Raw genomic sequence first — 14,912 nt, 5'->3', positions numbered from 1 at the left:
TTCCAATTTCATTGCACTATGGTCTGAAATATGCATGGGATAATTTCAGTTCCTTTGCATTTACTTAAGTATGTTCTATGAGCTAGTATGTAGTGTATTTTGGAGAACATCCCTTGTGCAGCTGAGAAGAATGTGTATTCTGATGTTGGGTGAAACACTCTCTGGACATCTACTAAGTCCGTTTGTTCACAAGTTTGGTTCAGTTCCAATATTTCATTTTTGATTTTTTTTGTCTACTTGATCTGTTTGTGATAGTGGGATATTGAGGCCCCCATTACAGTTGTAGTAGTGCTTATTTGATTTTTCATGTTGTTATCTTTCCTCTTTGATTGTTCCCTGTACAAGGATGTAGTCATCTTCTTTGTCCCTCTTAATCAGTCTTCACTTGAAATTGACTTTGTCTGTAAGGTGAATAGCTACCCCCTTTTTTTCTGGGTTCCTGTCTCATGGTATATTATTTTCCATCCTTTGACTTTCAGCCTATGAATTTCTTTTTGAATTAAATGTTAGTCTTTTATGCAGCATATTGTTGGATCTTGCTTTTTTTTTGTCTTTTTGAGACAGGGTATCACTATGCAGTTCAGGCTGACCTTGAGCTCACTTTGTAGCCCAGGCTGTTCTCGAATTTGCAAGGATCCTCCTGCCTGTGCTTCCTGAGTGCTGGGATTACAGGCGTGTGCCACCACGCCTGGCCCGGGATCTTGCTTGTTGATGCATTCTGCCAGTCTGTATTTCAATTGGTGACTTGAGACCATTAATATTGAAGGTTATAACTGATATGTATTGACTTACCCTTGTCATTTTATTTTCCTGTTGTTGACTCCCCCCTTTTTCCCCCTTTCTTTTCCTCTGTTTAATTGTTTGCCTTGCCTATTGGGTTCCTTCTGTTGGGGTTCACAGAATTGTAGTCCTTGTTACCTCTTTGTAGAATGTCCTTCAAAACATTTTGGAGTGCTAGTTTAGTGGTCATGAAGTTTTAGATGTTCTTTGTCATGGAAGTATCTTATTTTTCCATCACTTTTGAAAGATAGTTTTGCAGGGTACATCAATCTGGGTTGAACATTGTTGTCCTTTAGAACTTGAAATACTTTAAGCTTTCCTTGACTTGATGGTTTGTGCTGAGAAGTCAGCTGTGATTCTACTGGGCTTTCCTTTATAGGTGATTTGTTTCTTTTCCCTAACAGCTATTAAGATTCTATTCTTGTGTTGAATTTGTGGAATCTTGAGTATGATATCCTGGCTGTACATTTTTTAAAATTGTGTTTAATTGGAGTTCTGTATGCCTTCATATAGAAGTGTATATCAAATTCTTTTTCCCTACCAGGGAAGTTTTCTGCCATGATGTCTGTTAAGAGGTTTTTTTTTTTTTTTTTTTTTTTTAAGTATCATTTGTGCTATCTCCTGCTTTTTCATTGACTCTAATCAGTCTTTTTTTTTTTTTTTAAAGAAAAGAAAAATAGGGGCTGGGGATTTAGCTCAGCGGCAAAAGCGCCTGCCTGGCAAGCGCAAGGTTGTGAGTTCAGTTCCCGGTATTGGAGAAAAACAAAACAAAACAAAACAAAACAAAAAAAAGAAAAATAAAAGAAAAATGGTAGAAATTTCAGGACCATATTGTAGGAGAGTAACTATGGTTACTTTGTTGTGTATTGTTATCTTCAAAGTTGTTGCTCATATTACAAATATAGGCATGAAAAATTGATCAAACAATATAGACATAAGCCTTTCTTTTCAATGAACTAATAGCTATTAGTAGTATAACTATCGTTTGTGTATTTATATATTTATTCATTTATTTATTTGCTTATTTATTTTTCCTTTCCTCTTCCATCTTTTCTCCTTGCCCCTATTCCAGCTTTTCTTTACTTTTGAGCAGTTTCTTCCCATTTCACAATATCCGTTGTACATTTTGGGTCTTATTTACTCTTTCACCTTGTTATACTAGGGAAACAATATGATGTTCACATATGCAAGACTGATTTATTTCACTTATGAGTATGGACTCAAGTTACATCCATTTTCTTATAAATGCCTAAAGTTTATCCTTCTTTATAGCTGAGTAGTACTCCATTGTATAAAAGTACCACATCTTTTTTATTCATTCCTTGTTTGGTAGGCATTTGGGTTGTTTTCAAGATTTAGCTATGACCAGTTGTCCTGCTGTAAACATGGGTGCACTTATATTAAGTGTAGCAAACATCTTACTGTGGTAAGATGTTTTTAATTCTTCTGGGAAAATACCCAGCAGGGAAATAGCTGGGTGAATGGGACCTCTAATCCTAGTTTTTTGAGGAATCTCCACACTGATTTCCAAAGTTTTTGCACCACTCTACATTTCCACCGACAGTGGAGAAGGGTTCCTTTTTCCCAACAGACTCTAATCAATCCTAAGTTATTCTTCTTTGCCTCATTTAACAGCTGCTGAATTGATTTGTCATGGTGTCTGGCTGTTTTTAAGGAATCATTCTTTTCATATTTGCTAAATACAAGCCTGTCTTCTATATCTGAGATCCTGTCCTCAGATGTCTTAATCCGCTGCAGATATTCTGAGTGGAATTTTTATTGTCCTGGATATCTGCTTGAATCTGCCTTATGGATTCCATTTCTTTCCTTTGCTGAGCATTAATGGCTCCCATAATTTTTTTATGCTCCTCTATTTTTTTGTGTGTATCTGCTTGAGAGTCACTAAATGTGATTCTCATTGTGGACACCATCTCTGCAGTTATCTGAGAAATTATTTCTGATTTGATTTTTCTAGAACCTCATTCAGTGCTTTGTTGTTACCACTTCAGAGAGGCTGGGTGGGTAGCTTTCAGATTGTGCGCCTCATTGTCCCCTGGGTTTGCCTTTGGTGAAGTGGATGTTTGGGGCTGCATCTTGTTTAAAGGTCTTCTCATTTTCATGTTTTGTTTTGTTTTTTGTCCTTTTGAGACAGGGTCTCGCTATGCAGTTTAGGCCAGCCTTAAGCTCACTTTGTAGCCCAGGCTGGTCTTGAACTTGCAACGATCCTCCTACCTCAGCCTCCCGAGTGCTAGGATTACAGGCATTTGCCACCCTGCCTGGCCCAAGGTCTTCTCATTTTCTTTTCTTTTTTTAAGTTTAATTTCTGGGTTGATGCTTGCAAATGGCATATGCTTCGTTCCTTTTTGCTAGTATTTAGAACTCTTAGGAAATGACTACTTCTATTTGGTATCTTCCAGGTGTAGCTGGTTTTTGGTTTTGAGTCTGTTGCAAGTTCCTTGTCTTCAGTTTGCTGGGGATGAGAAGTTGCTGCCTGTTTGTCCCAACCTTTGGTGGTTTGGCACTGTGCTGTAGTAGTTTCTGTGACCCTTAGTCAATGTCAGTCTTGGGATATCAGGAAAAAGCCATTTAGAACAATTGGGCACATGCCTGGCAAGCATGAGGTCCTGAGTTTGATTCTTGGCTCCTTAAAAAAAAAAGAAAAGGAAGAAGAAGAAAAGAACAATACAGTTACATAACTTTTGGCTATAGTGATGCCATTAGCAATGACAGTAGCATCAAACACAGCCTAGAAAATGACAAACTGAGGTAACCATTAATTTTCCACCTTTAACTATATGAGCTAGATTTGTGGTTATTTAACAAAATTTAAAGCAAACCAGACATTTATATGCAATACACAAGTCCTTAATATGTCAGTTGCCCTCAGGAGTAAAAATTTAAAATGAGTTAGAAAATAAAGAAGTAGAAGAAGGGGAGACATTAGAAGTAAGGCTGAAGGACAAAGGGAGATCACAGTAACTTGGGGACACTGGTGCAGAAGACTGGAGGGAAGGAGAGGAGGAAGAGATAAAAAAAGAGAACAGAACAGACCCACAGCCAGAAAGAGGCTAGAAACCACATTCATACTCCTGTAAATACAAGCTCAGACAGTAAAGGAGAAGAAAGGAAAACAAAATAAAAAATGAAAACATAACCACCACCACAACAAAGAAGAGAGAGGAAAAAGTCCACTTCCAGGTTTATCTCTGCTGTCACCGGTGGACAGTGTCTGGAGACAGAGTCCATGTTGATCTATCACAGCAAGCCTGCAGGAGCTTTTTGGTGGGGTAGTGGATAACCTCAGCAAGCCTGCACCTTCTGCCTGAGACGAGACTTGTTTGGCCTGCTGCCGTCAGCACACCTTCCTCAGGCCTGAGCTCAGGTGGGATCCAATAGATGGAGCCAGCAGCCACTCTGAGTTCTGAGCTCAGCTGGCCCCTCTCCAAGATAGCTCCTGGCTAGTCTTTCTCTTGTGTGGACAACTGAGTCCTCAGCACTTACCCCCAACCTAGTGCAGTCCTTCATGACTGCTGCTCCTTCCACTGCTGTGTCTTTCCATGGAGGCCTCTGGGGTCACCAGCAGTCACTGTGTGTCCATAGGTTTGAATTGCTCCTCTTGCAAAGTGAGTCCCGTATCAGGGGAGAAGGCACTGCTGGCTACTTTCTTTGTTGAAATTTCTCTCTTCAGTCTCTTTGAGGGCTTCAGTTCATGCTTCAGATCCTTCCTGGGTCAGGGGACCCACTTCCCTCCTTCTTGTCTTCTTCACATTGCTATAATCCAGCGTTTGGATGGTGACTCCTAGACAGGCTTTTTCTCTGCTGCGCACCACTGCCCTATCTTGGTGCTTCCTCCCCTGATTCTTAACTGTCGTCGTTTTTGTTGCCACTCTCAGAAGTCTTCAGTTAATACTTAATTTAATTGAAACTTGGTGAAGCCTGGCCTGCAACAGGCCCTGATTTGGTGAAGAACTGATGGAATAAAATCTCTGTGGCAACAGTGTTGTTATTGCACTCCTAGCAGGCAACATGGACATGAAGTGCTTGGTTAAGGAGTGCTGTATTCTGGACATGAGAAATTGGGACCGTGGTGGCACACGCCTGTAATCTCAGCACTTGGGAGGCTGAGGCAGGAGGATCGCTGTGAGTTCAAGGCCAGCCTGAACTGCGTAGCAAGACCCTGTCTCAAAAAAAAAAAAAAAAAAAAGAGAGAGAAATTGGGACCAACAATTCTACAGGAAATGGAGTTGCAAGAATTTCACGCCACAATTTGGGGTTTGGAGAATTATGATTTTCCAGAAGCAGATGACATGTCTGTATTTGAATAAATGTAGATTTGTACATGTGAATAAATGTAGATTCTTGTATATGAGTAAGTGAATAAATGTAAATTGTTACACATGAATAAATGAGTAAAGGTAGATTATTGTACATGAATAAATATAGATTGCTGTACATGAAAAAATAAGTCCCTGAAAATAAACCCCATTGTGTCTTTTGGAGCAAAAATTACTATAAGACCTGGTCTTAATTTTCGGGGAAACTCAGTATCTTATTGAACAGTAAGGAGGGAAATTCTGTAAAGTTAGAAGGATGCACACCTCTGACGCTGACATTCTAGGAGGCTGAGCAGGATCACGCAAATTCAAGCCCGTCCTGGACAATTTATCAGCTCCTGATACCGTTTCAAAAGAAGAAAAAGGGCTGGATATGTAGCTAAATGTGAAGACTGTTCAGTCGCCAGTACTGCAAAAAAAGTAATGACAAATAAATATTAAATGTGCAAATCAGTTTCTTAGGTTCTTGAACATCTTTTGGTTTGTTATTTTAATGGCCTTAAGAGGTATTTGTAATGCCTTTGACGACTTTGCTTTCCTACTCTTGCTTTTTTCCAAAGATCTTAAATATATCATTCATTCATAACGTTCATTGTTATTAAGGGCTTTCGGTATAAGACTGGGGGTAGGTAAAGCAGTGAGCTCACAGGAGAAGGCAAAAAAGAAAAATTTCTGCCTCATGTAGCTTACATATCAATATGTAGGGGGCTCATAGACCACTAATAGTCTCAGTAAATCATGTCAGTTAATAGAAGGATGAGGAGGAAAAAAAGGAGGAAAGACTGCAGTTTTGGATGAGTGAGTAGAGAAGAGCTCCTTGAGAAGGGCACGTGTTATCTGAAAGTGACGCCGGGAGCTGCTGTGTGTTCGCAGCCAGGGAAGAGTGTGCCAGCCCGTGCTGAGAGGCTGAGGTGCAGCAGCAACAGGGACGTCGGCGTGATTATACGTGAGCGTGTCTGTGTGTGTGGGTTTGTATTTGGGTGCCTTGCAGCCCACTTTACTTCTGCGTGATGATGGGGGTCATTGAGGTTTTAAGCAAAATTAAAATTTAGAGACACTACCAGAGTTTTCAGAAGTACCCCCCTGGAATTGTAAGGAAAACACTATAGGTAAAAGGTATTATCAGGTGTTCTTAGTCCTCTGCTGGCCTCAAACTCTCTGCGATCCTCTTGCCTCAGTCTCCCAAATGGCATGTGCCACCATGCCCTGCAGTTCCAAGTGTTTCTATGGAAAAATACTTTATAGTATGCTAATAAGTGCGTATGTCTATAAGGAAAAGTGTATGAGAATGTCAGTTTTCTTTTAAATTTAAAAGAGCCACTTCATATGGAGAGTTTTATGTTTAAGAGTTAGGTAGTGTATGTAAGCTTTGAAAATGAGGGAGGATCTGTTTATGACATGTCCTCTAAAAAAGTAAATTGTGCTGTCATAAATAGATTGCCACTTCTGGTAGGATTCTGTTTCCTCTGATAACACAGTGGTGAAGGAGATCACCTGAAACGTGTGAATCTTATTTCCTCCATGAAAATTCTAATTATTTTATTTAATGAATATGGGATAAAAAATAAATCCTGATCTTTTCCATGAAGTAGTTGCTCTTTCAGATTAACCATGTAATTGTAAAAAACTTGTGGTAAGCAATTTTTTTTCAATTTCATCAAGTGTTAGTAGTAATCATTTTAACTTCGAAATTATTAAATTTTACTTGAGTGGAAGTGTTATATGTAGTTTCTAGGTCAGCTTGGGAAATCTGTTTGCCAGTGTTATGCCCTCAAGCACTTTCTCACTTTTTGCCTCTTCCATCCTCTTTTACTCTCCCTGGGAGGCAGCTGTTTGGGTCCTGTCTCTCATTTTTAATGTCCTGTGTACTGTGTAGACAAGACAGAGTCTGGATAATCTTAGTTGCTAAATTAAACTAGATTAGTGTGAAAGGGTTATGCAGCAATCAGTTTGAACAGTTAACTTTTTTTGGCCAATATTCTTATATTGGATAGTTGATATTTCTTAAACTTGGTTTTCAGAGCCCTTTATTTATTTCAGCTATGTAGCCCTCTGTTCTGAGCAGAGACTTTGTTTACTGTCCCCAGATAATACTTAGTAATATGTAAGTAGGCTGCGTATGTGAGGCCTAAGTCTGCCCCCGGCTTTCACGTGTCTGTTTCTGCTTATGTCATCTCACACTTGTCAGACTTCTTTTGTCCTCCTCCATTTGTCCAAATTCTACCCATATTTCAGGAGCAAAGTCCAGTAATCCTGTTCTATTTACCTTGGCCTAAAATTAGTTTCTCTTCCTTTGGATTTTTATAGGAATCATTGTTGACAGTTGGCCTTTATTCCTAGCTTTGAACATTAATTCACTAGTAATTTGTAAGGTGTCTCGAGAGAAAGAAAACCAGTAGAGGGTGACGGGAGAGAGTCGGATAAATAGACATTTATTGTAAGGAATTGGCGCAGGCAGGAAGAGACGCTGACGAGTTCCTAGATCAGCAAGATGAGCTGGCAGGCTGGTGTGTGGTCCAAAGACTGGCAGGCCGGTCCCAGGCACAGCCAGTGTTTCACTCTGAAGGCAGGTGGAGGGCTCTTTTAGTATTTATTTTGCTGTTCATTAGTGTGCCTTGGCTTACCAGCTAATAAGCATTTTTGAGGACAGGGATGCTAATCATACTTGCTTTTACTGGCTCTTAGTCTGGTTTGTTTTTTTACTGACTATGTGGTAGCCCAGGCTGACCTCAAAGTCACATTGATCCTCCTGCCTCAGCCTGCTGAGTGCTGGGATTATAGGTGTGCACTCCACACCCAACATTATCTATGGGTTCTTACATCCTTACATGTAATAGGTACATTAATATACTGTGTAAAATCATAACATGTTAGAGCTAGAAAGGATTTTTGAAGTTATTTTTATAATTGGAATCAGGAGTAGCTTCAAAGTGGGAAGAGTAATAATATATCTTTTCCCTTGGTGGTTGGAAGAATAAAATGAAATAATGGAGTGGAGTAACAGTCCAGTGCCTGTCATATAGTGAGTACCTCAATGGTTGCTTTACCTTGTGCTAGAAAAAGTATGTCATTTATTAAAATATTTTTCCTTCTTTTTTCCCTTAGGAATAAGAATCAAAATAGTGCAGAGTTCTGTAATGTGAGGAATTAGATAATATTCATGGAGGTTTTACCTCTTTTTCTACCTCTTTTTCTCTTTTTATTTAATAAAAGCAGGCATGTAAAGAAGAATAAACAACAACAAAAAAATAAACAAATAAAAACATGCATGGTACATTAATTGTTCATATTCCCAAGTATTGAACATATTTGGGATTATGTCTTTATTTCCAGAAATGATGTTATTATTTGAGACAGTCTTCCTGTGTATTCCAGGCTGGCCTTGAATTCACTGTGTAGCCCAGGTTGGCCTCAAGCTTGGGGTGATCCTCCTGCCTCAGCCTCCTGGGTGCTTGGATTACAGTAGTGCCCCACCATGCCTGGCTCAAAAAGGGTATTACTTGACACGTTATTGATTCATATATGAGTTCTAATTAAATATTCAAACAGAAGACATTGTAATCAATGGGCCTTTTTAAATTTTTTTATTTTTTTATTTTTTATCAATGGGCCTTTTTGTCTTTTGGATATGGGTATATTAAAGCTGCAGTTGAAATCATAGTATCTAAACACTAGACTACTTCAATTTGAACTTCAAACATATTTTTCTTTAGAAGTCTTCAATGGAAATGAAATTGATTGTTTTCAATTTATATTTTTTTCTTTCTAGAGTTCCTCGTAAGCACATCTTAAAACCTTCAAGATGGTTCTAGCAGATCTTGGAAGAAAAATAACATCAGCATTACGCTCACTGAGCAATGCCACCATTATCAATGAAGAGGTATGTAAAATACTATGAGATATGTATAACTGTACATCCTCATTTGCATTAGTAGATGTTAATAACTATTTTTATATAGATTTAATACTGTACTTATACAGATAAAAATCTGAAGACACAGCATTAATTTTTTTGAGAAATCAATGACAAAATTTTTATGTGTAAAAGTAACATTTCTTTTGAAAATAACTTAAATCTTGACTGATAACGTCATTAGCTTGCGTCTTCTTGGCTAGGCATGTGTTTCTCTGGCTTTTCTTAGTGACAATTAGCATTCTTATGAAAGGCTGCTATTTCCATCTTGATTAATTTGATTCATTTTCTCTGAAATCTGCAGTATTTTGGAGATTGTGTAAAATGACCACTGATATCCAAAATACTCTTCTTCCTGGGTTTATTGTTTTAAGATACTTTTTCTTTGTTCTTTTTTTGCTCCTGGTTACTTTAATGGCTTATTTTCTCTTGTATCTTACTTATGCCTTATTAATTGAAAGGAGATGATATAGTCCACAAGTGTACATTGTATTTGGCAGCAGGAATGGAAAGAGTATTGAATTTCATGTTAGAAGACTTTGGTTATAGTCACACTTTAGCCACTTAGTGCCTGTGTGATATAAATTTGGGCAAGTCAGTCTCAGATTCTTATCAAAGATAGGAAAATAGCAAATGGTTTTAAAGATTAAATGAACTAATAAAACCACTTTCTAACTTGGAGGTTTGAGAAAAATTCTCATACAAAATTTGGTTTCAACACATTAGCAAAGTAATGAGATTAAATAATTTTGAGACCATCTTAAAACTCACTTAAGTCTAACTCTCATTAATAGAAACAAAAAGTTTCACATGTTTACTTATTGGAATATTTTTTTCCTAATTCTTTATCCAAGGTTTTTTGAAGAATTTTTATTGAATAAGAAACCAGAGCTGGGCACAGTAGCACACACCTGTAATCCAAGAGGCTGGGAGGGCAGAGTCAGGAGAATCATAAGTTGGAGGCCAACCTGGACAACTTAGCAAGATCTTGTCCCAGAATGAAATAAAATAGTAAAATAAATTTAAAAATAAGATAAGAAAATAAAACTGGGCTGCTGATGTAGCTTAGTGGGAGAGTGCCTCTAGATTTGATCTGTAGCAACCACCCCCCCCCAAAAAAAGTTTTAAATCATACTCTTGTAATACACAATAAATAAAACAACAGCTTTCCAAAGTTTCTGCTGTTAGGCAGTCCCTATTCTCTTTGCGTTAATAGTAGAGAAAAAGGAGACCTAAGGAGTGCTTGATAAGAAATGGAATCATAGCTCTTTCTTGAATTAGGCAACTTCCTGACTGGTTTTATTCTGCTACCAAAATAACAAAGAGAAACCGCAATAAGGAAAGATCCATTCCAGTTTTATCAGACCCCTTTAATAGTAGAAAAGCCTGAGAAGTATCTGTAGGGCTTATGAAGTGAGTTGAAGGAGAGAATTTATTCAATAAGTATTCAAGGGCCTACATTTTTGCCAGCCTTTTTGCTGGCACCCCTGATAAAGCAGTGAGCAAAATACACAAAAATTTCTCCCTTGTAAAGTTTATATTCAGTCATATAAGCACTTCGGTGTATGAGGGCTAAAGCTTCATATTTTCTTAAGACTTTATGATCTTTTAACCATACCATCTTACAAGCAAACAAACGTAGGATGAAGTCTGATAGACAGTTGTTAGTGTTGGATGGTTTTCTTTCCACCTTTATTCCTTTGCTGTCAGAAGAAATGGTAAGACTGGTCATTTTCTTCTGTTGCATTTTCCTTTATGGTAGTCCAGTTAAGAAAACAGATACTGCGAGTGTGTGTCACTACCTATTAGTGTTAGAGCTCTCCAGCGTCATAGAAAACATTACTGGCACCATCCACTGTATAATAACTTTCTTTACTTGGATATTATTGTGGTAGTACTTTATTGTTTTAATTTTTAAAGATTTTTATTAGTACCCATTTGCAGTACATGATTACTTTCATTGTGGGGAGTTGGAGCACGTACTAATACATCTTAATTCTTTTTCCTTCTCCTCCCCATTTTCTCTCTGTTACTACTTTAATGTAGGAATAAAATTGTAGTGATTAATAGTTGGTAGCATAAAACTATGTGGGATGTCATATTTTGACAAGAGGACTGGATATTAATGTTTTCTCTTAAAAACTAAAGACTTTAATTCCATATTATGGTATTGTTTTTTCTTTTCTTTTCTTTTTTTTTTTTCTGATACCGGGAATCGAACTCACGACCTTGCGCTTGCCAGGCAGGCACTGTGCCGCTGAGCTAAATCCCCAGCTATGGTACTGTTTTTTATCTTTATTAAGTTGTGGTAAAATATATGATAACTGATCACCACTGTTTTTTATATAATTTAAATAATACAATGTTGGATGTGGTGGTGCACCCCAGTAATCACTTGGGAGGCTGAGGCAGGAGAATTGCCATGAGTTCGAGACCAGCCTGGGATGCATAGTGAATTCAAGGCCAGCCTGAATTGCAGAGTGAGACCCTGTCTCAAAAAAAAAATAAAAAATACATTGAGTGCTTTAAAATTTTATTTGTTTATTTACAGGTATTAAATGCTATGCTAAAAGAAGTATGTACAGCATTACTGGAAGCGGATGTTAATATTAAACTAGTGAAGCAACTAAGAGAAAATGTTAAGTAAGTTGAATGAATTGGATAAAAGAACAAGCAGAACTAAGTTTAGTTTATTGGAGGACAAATTTAATTTCAACTGAAAGCCTTGAAAAATTTAAAGTCTTGCATCAGATATTTTATGGTATAGTTCTTTATGGCATAGTCTTTATAAATCTGTAGTAATAATTGGATGTGTTAATACAAGTGGTTGGATAATCTTACATTTTGTGGAACAGAGCTTTTTAAGTGTCCTAACTGACTTTCCTCTTTCCTACCCCAAATACCACTATCATAAAGGTCTGCTATTGATCTTGAAGAGATGGCATCTGGTCTTAACAAAAGAAAAATGATTCAGCATGCTGTATTTAAAGAACTTGTAAAGGTAAAAGTATATCAAGATTGTGCTATGGTTCTCTAGACTCAGGGAATAAAAGTATATCAGAACAGTAAATGAATACTGTGTCAGAATGCTTTTAAACATTCTTAGAACTAAAATATTGAAGAATTATTAATTTTTCTAAAGCAGACTGTTTTTATAGACTTTATTGACTACAGACTTGTGAAGTATATAAAGTGGTACTATCCCTGCAAAAAAGTCAGAGCAAGTTGCGAAGAGAAGAACTTCACTACAGATTGCTAGAAGCGCCTCTCTGAGGTTTTTCTCCCTTAATAGCAACTATTGCCTGATGATAGGCCCACTTTTTTGGTTTTTTTTTTTTTTTGGTTTTTTTTGGTTTTTCTCCGGTACCAGGAACCGAACTCACGACCTTGCGCTTGCCAGGCAGGCGCTTTTGCCGCTGAGCTAAATCCCCAGCCCCAGGCCCACTTTTTTGTATAGGACAATCACACCTGACAAGTATTTTTTATACACTTGTCATTGTATAAAGAGTTCTCTTTATAAAGCCCAAATATCCTACATCTTACCTAGATTATGAGCAATTTTGAATTAGTACGTTTGTTTTCAAGTAGTAAATATAGCCTTTTGCACTGACTCATCTTAGAGCTATTATTGGTGCTATTGTCATGTGAAGTATGGTGAGGATCTTAGAGCTTTTATTTTGTGTTTTTTAATTTTAATTTTATTTTATTTTTCATTTTTTCGAGATGGGGTCTCGCCATGTAGTTCAGGCTGGCCTTGAACTCACTATGTAGCCCCTTGAACTTGGAGCAATCCTCTTGCCTCAGCCTCCCAAGTACTGAAATTACAGGCATGTACCACCACACTCAGCATTAGAGCTTTTAAAATATACATTGAGTAAAAAGAAATAAAAAGAATAAAAGGAATAAAAAGAAAAGGAAGGAATTGTCAGAGAAAAATTTAGAGCAACAGATGTCTTCTAGTGGTTTATTAATATTTTTCCCTACATCATACAAATATTTTCATTTACTTTTTTAGTATCACTGCTGATACGTATTTTGGGAAAGTCCAGTTATCTCAGATAACCGTGTCACTTCAGTTTAGTTTAGTAGGCTAATTAATAAAAAAAAACAAAACTCAGACCTCTAAGAGGTAAAGATTTGTTTAGTTGATGCTGCTTAGTTTGTGGTTGAGAAAAGTTATCTAGTTACCTAGTGACAGACCCACATCTAATCTCCAGACTCTTTATGTGGGACTTATTGAGTTATTTTTAGTAATTGTGTTTGCTGTTTAGTGCCTGAGGGCAGAACAGGATGAGCAGGAATCTTTACTGTTAGCATTGTTCTCTACAGGCAGTTCTTGAGCATCAGGAGCTTCCTGAAGAAGCTTGTTGAGGCCCTGCTTTACTCCAGGCAGTGTGGCAAATGCTGCCGACAGCAGAGATGACTAAGCTAGTCTGTGTACAGAACATGTCTATAGTCTAGAGAAGTGGGGCATGAGAGAGCTAAAATGTTTTTATAATACCAGGACATCATTTGCCTTTTTTTGGTGGTGGTGGTGGTGGTACTGGTGATCAAACTTAAGTTACAAAGAGTAACCCTTTATTACAAATTAGTTGATGGATGAGCCTCTCTGAGGTTTTTCTTTTTTAGTATCAATCATTACCTGATGATAGCCCCACTTTTTTGTGCAGAAAAATCACATCTGACAAGTTTTTTTTATGCTTTTCATTGCATAGAGAAATGGGATGTATACATAAAGTCCTTTGACGCACTGAAATTTCATAATTGCCTTATTGATAGGAAGGCCCATGTGTGACTGCTTAATTGCAAACTGAGATAGCTGCTGCTGTCATACAACCCTTTTTACTTGAACAAGCAGTAGACATACAATCTGTGCTTTTTCGGATTCAGGCATTTGGCAGTCTTCAGAGTGGGGATGGGTTTGGGACAGCATCTCAATATGCAGTTCAGGGTGGCTTTGAACTCACTGTGAAGCCCAGGCTGGCCTTGAACTCACAATGATCCTCCTGCTTCAGCCTCCTGAGTGCTGGGATTACAGATGTGTGCCACCATGCCCACTGGCAGTCATTTTTTTCAAAGTGATATGAACCTGTTACTTTAAGGAAAATAACTGACAGTATTGTGACTAGTGATAAAACTTGAGCTTTCAAATGTAAACTAGGAACTTTTATCTCTACCATGAGTTTGACAGTGTCACAATACTCTTCTGATGAAATTAATATTGACATTAACAAAAGTTTTTTGATGTGGTAGAGTGTCGTTTGTGAACAGTGGGAGATTTGCATAACTGTGACTAGTGTTTTCTAAATGATGGATATGTGAAGTTACAAACTCGTGCAGCAGTGTAAGATCCATGCCAAGTGCAGGAGAGAGTCATAGACTTTAACGTAACAGAGTAGGAAAGCTTATATGGTTTCAGCTCCCACACTGCAGCTAACCTTTACAACTACCCTGATTATAAGGAATCCTCAGACCACAAAATTAAAAACTTTTATTCTAAAGGATAGGGGGAAGAGAAGATAAATTTGTAAGAGTTTTTCATTAAAAATATGCTCAACTAATGGGTCCAGACAGCTGAGTGATTGTGCTATGAGATGAAGACAGTGGGGATGAATGTAGGGAAGTATCAGCATACTGAAGAATCTAGGAGGAAGAGGAGTGGTTGTCCGTTTTAAAACAGATTTTGCTAGCCATGTGTGGTGGCGCACATCTGTAATCCCAGCACTTTGGAGGCTGAGGCAGGAAGATCTCCATGAATTCAAGGCCAGGTTGGGCTACATAGTAAGTTCAAGGCCAGCCAGAACTACATAGTGAGACCCTGTCTCAAAACACACACACACACACACACACACACACACACACACACACACATAGTGAGACCCTGT

The 14,912-nt window shown here is 37.8% G+C and overlaps 1 protein-coding gene across 2 annotated transcripts in view; it reads left to right on the top strand.

The window, feature by feature from the left end:
- Positions 1 to 14,912, top strand: part of Srp54 (signal recognition particle 54kDa) — a 39,126-nt gene that overhangs the window by 9,127 nt on the left and 15,087 nt on the right. Inside the window, exons 1-4 of one of the 2 annotated variants that reach the window (XM_005376934.2) lie at positions 6,588 to 6,747; positions 8,884 to 8,994; positions 11,579 to 11,670; positions 11,944 to 12,028. In XM_005376934.2, the coding sequence (XP_005376991.1) occupies positions 8,917 to 8,994; positions 11,579 to 11,670; positions 11,944 to 12,028 (255 nt within the window). In that variant the 5' untranslated portion in view covers positions 6,588 to 6,747; positions 8,884 to 8,916. Of the gene's footprint in view, positions 1 to 6,587; positions 6,748 to 8,883; positions 8,995 to 11,578; positions 11,671 to 11,943; positions 12,029 to 14,912 lie in introns of those variants that run through there. The other variant, XM_005376933.2, reaches the window with a different exon arrangement.

The sequence above is a fragment of the Chinchilla lanigera genome, unplaced genomic scaffold (assembly GCF_000276665.1).
Source record: "Chinchilla lanigera isolate Chin_1 unplaced genomic scaffold, ChiLan1.0 scaffold00008, whole genome shotgun sequence".
In the NCBI taxonomy this organism is placed as follows: Eukaryota; Metazoa; Chordata; class Mammalia; order Rodentia; family Chinchillidae; genus Chinchilla; species Chinchilla lanigera.
The sequence above is the reverse complement of the archived record's forward strand: the minus strand, read 5'-3'. Positions and strand labels throughout refer to the sequence as shown.